A 2762-nucleotide genomic window follows, 5' to 3' on the forward strand; every position below is an offset into this window, starting at 1 on the left:
TTACAAAAACATTCTGATGTATTAGCTCAATTTCTGAATGACAAAATGTTTTATTGTAAGAGTACGTAGAAATGTCACAAGTGGTTCTCATCTTGGGGCTTGAAAAGTTGTGTCTGTTGGATCCAAGACATGATTATCAAAGCTATAGTCACGTTGGATTATTTTTTTTCCAATTAATGCACATGCATAATAGAGTTTTTAGTACTCAGGTTACTAGTTTATGAGGATCCTTTAGCCATTACTTGCATTAACTTTGTGAAAGAGGCCCAGAAGATGTTGTCTTTATATAAAGGCTATGTTATAGTCCTATATACATCTGTAGGTTTTTGCACTTGAACATTCTTATAAAAATTATTTTCTCCATCAGGACAGTTAAACCTTTTGCTGCGGGAATATGAAGAACAAGGAAGACATCATAACCTGTCATCAGATATCATATCCAGACTAAAAAATATGAAGTCAGTATCCACCCTGGCAAGTAATAATGCGGTGGAATATGTCAGACGCGATGATGAGGAATATTTTCAGAAACTACGATTTGTTGTTGGAAAGCCGTGGGAATTCTCAAAAAGGCACAAAGAGCTTCAGAATCAGCTTCGATGGCACCCTGATCTATACCTACGACAGAGAAAAAGTAATTTGTGATTGATATTGATCCTTCTTTATATGTCATGTATTTGTACAAAGTGGATAGATTGTTAAATTCAGATATCATCAGGCACCCATCTTTGCATTTGACAGTTAAAGGTTTGTCACAATGTACAGTATCATTATTTTTCAAGTAGTACTTCACAAACCTTTCGCAAAAATATGATAACTCGTTAGTTACACAGTATTTAGTAACTAGACAGTATTTTTGCTCAAAATTAACTACAAAAAGCATTGACTGGTACTGATCATCACATGACTTATTAGTCTGACAGAAAAAAGGAGAGAAGGGTAAAGATTACTGTAGGTTACACATGTACAGGACCACTGTAGATCTTACGATGGTGGGCATCAAGATTCCTCTGGAATCTCTTGTTTAAAAATATTAAACTTCATTTAAATGTATACATGTACAATGATTGAGTATTGAAAAACCTTTTGCATTATTTCATTTCAAAAATATTTTGATTGATTTTTTTAAGTTGGACAGCAAGCATTATATACATAGTTTAACATAAATACTTCTCAGTCCTGTCCAAAACTATACAGTAGTTGTAATAAATCAATTGTAGCCAAGTTGAATGAAGACGTGTCAGACAGATGTATGGCAGAGCTGATGGGGACCAACTCTTACTCCAAACGGACATGTGAGATTAGTGACTTCTGTATCCAGATGATGACCACAACCGGCCTGTCTGGCTACGGAATTACCCACCAGCTGCTCTGGACTGTACTGGCGGAACAGGTCAGATACTCACAGTTGTTTTCTTGTTGTGGAACTAGCTTTTGGCAATCATGCTAGCGCTGTGATCATGAATGTTCCACACTATGTCGCAGGTCATACCTTATTTTACTTTCGCACATGATCTGTATAGTTGTATCGCATCTATTTTTCTGTCTCAAAAGATTCATATCTCTTATTTTATTTTACTAAAATACCAAATTGGTACACAGGTGCAGTATAGAGCGTTACATACTGTCAGTAGGTCACTGTGACCTATATTTTGGCATCTGATCTCAATCAATAAAGACAGGAAATTTGCTTTTTTAATGCATTACATTTTTCGTGTTTTATGCTTTAAACATGTAATAGATAGAAAATTTAATGGTGTCTTCACCATTAAATATCCTCTATGTATCCAATGCTTCGTACTGTGTCAAACTGATTTAGACATGAAAGATATGTTTCTGTGTTTCATACAGCTTTCTGTAACAATACTGTACATCGATTACAGATCTCGAAAGAAATACCACATATTTTCTTTTAAGTAGTATTAAATGCATAAAATTAAATTTCCTGACCCCTGTCATCAAACTTTAAGGATATTGCGATGTTTTCTATTGAACAATTTCAGAAAAGTAAGTCTTAAATTATATTTTTCCAGCACGGTTGTGGGTCGACCCTGAACAAGATGTTGACAGAGAAAGGACTGAGATCACTAGAGGACTACAGGGAGGAGTTTTGTGCCAACAATTTTTATGAGATGACTGATTTTATCAACATACATCTCCATGGTATCATCTCACCAAAGTTCCAAGATCTATTTTTGGAACAGCGTATGTATTTCCTTCGACTGAAAACAGCACTTCAGTATTTATGAACAACACCAATTCTCGTGAAAATTCATCAGGAAGTTAAGACTCGAAAAACAATTTGTATTGTCATGAGCTGTGTGTGGATAAGGCAATATTCTTCTAGAAATATATTAGAATTTGTACAATTTATTCATGTTAACTGAAATTTATTTCTCCAAGATTAATCATGTTCTTTTTAGAGAGAATATACAAGCAAATATTTTCTTCATTTTATGTTGGTAAATATTTTATTTTCCAAAACTGAAGAAAAATAATTCATATAAGAATACCATCTTTTTATATTGTGTGACGGAAATATTTAGCAAGGGAAATATAATTTTCCATTGAGGAAATAATTGTTTTATTTTGATATCATGTGATTTAAGAATATTAGTCAATCATGTGCTATCCTTAATACTCCAGGGGGTTCGCTCACTTTCGCTCTCTGCACTCCTGGAATATGTCATTGCAAAATTTAAAATTGAAGGCACACCACCAGCTATTTGATTGGTCTCGACCAGCTATTTGATTGGTCTCGA

At 34.1% G+C, this 2762-nt stretch overlaps 1 protein-coding gene across 1 annotated transcript; it reads left to right on the plus strand.

Annotated features, from left to right (window-relative positions):
- Positions 1–367: 367 nt before the first annotated feature.
- Positions 368–2249, plus strand: LOC110444386 (UPF0764 protein C16orf89 homolog; the record flags this gene model as incomplete). Its single annotated transcript, XM_021488767.1, has 3 exons — positions 368–634; positions 1221–1393; positions 2034–2249. Coding segments are annotated over 3 exons (656 nt in total), but the record flags the coding sequence as incomplete, so codon positions are not given.
- Positions 2250–2762: the final 513 nt, after the last annotated feature.

This window comes from Mizuhopecten yessoensis, unplaced genomic scaffold (genome assembly GCF_002113885.1).
Source record: "Mizuhopecten yessoensis strain PY_sf001 unplaced genomic scaffold, ASM211388v2 hete_36112874, whole genome shotgun sequence".
In the NCBI taxonomy this organism is placed as follows: domain Eukaryota; kingdom Metazoa; phylum Mollusca; class Bivalvia; order Pectinida; family Pectinidae; genus Mizuhopecten; species Mizuhopecten yessoensis.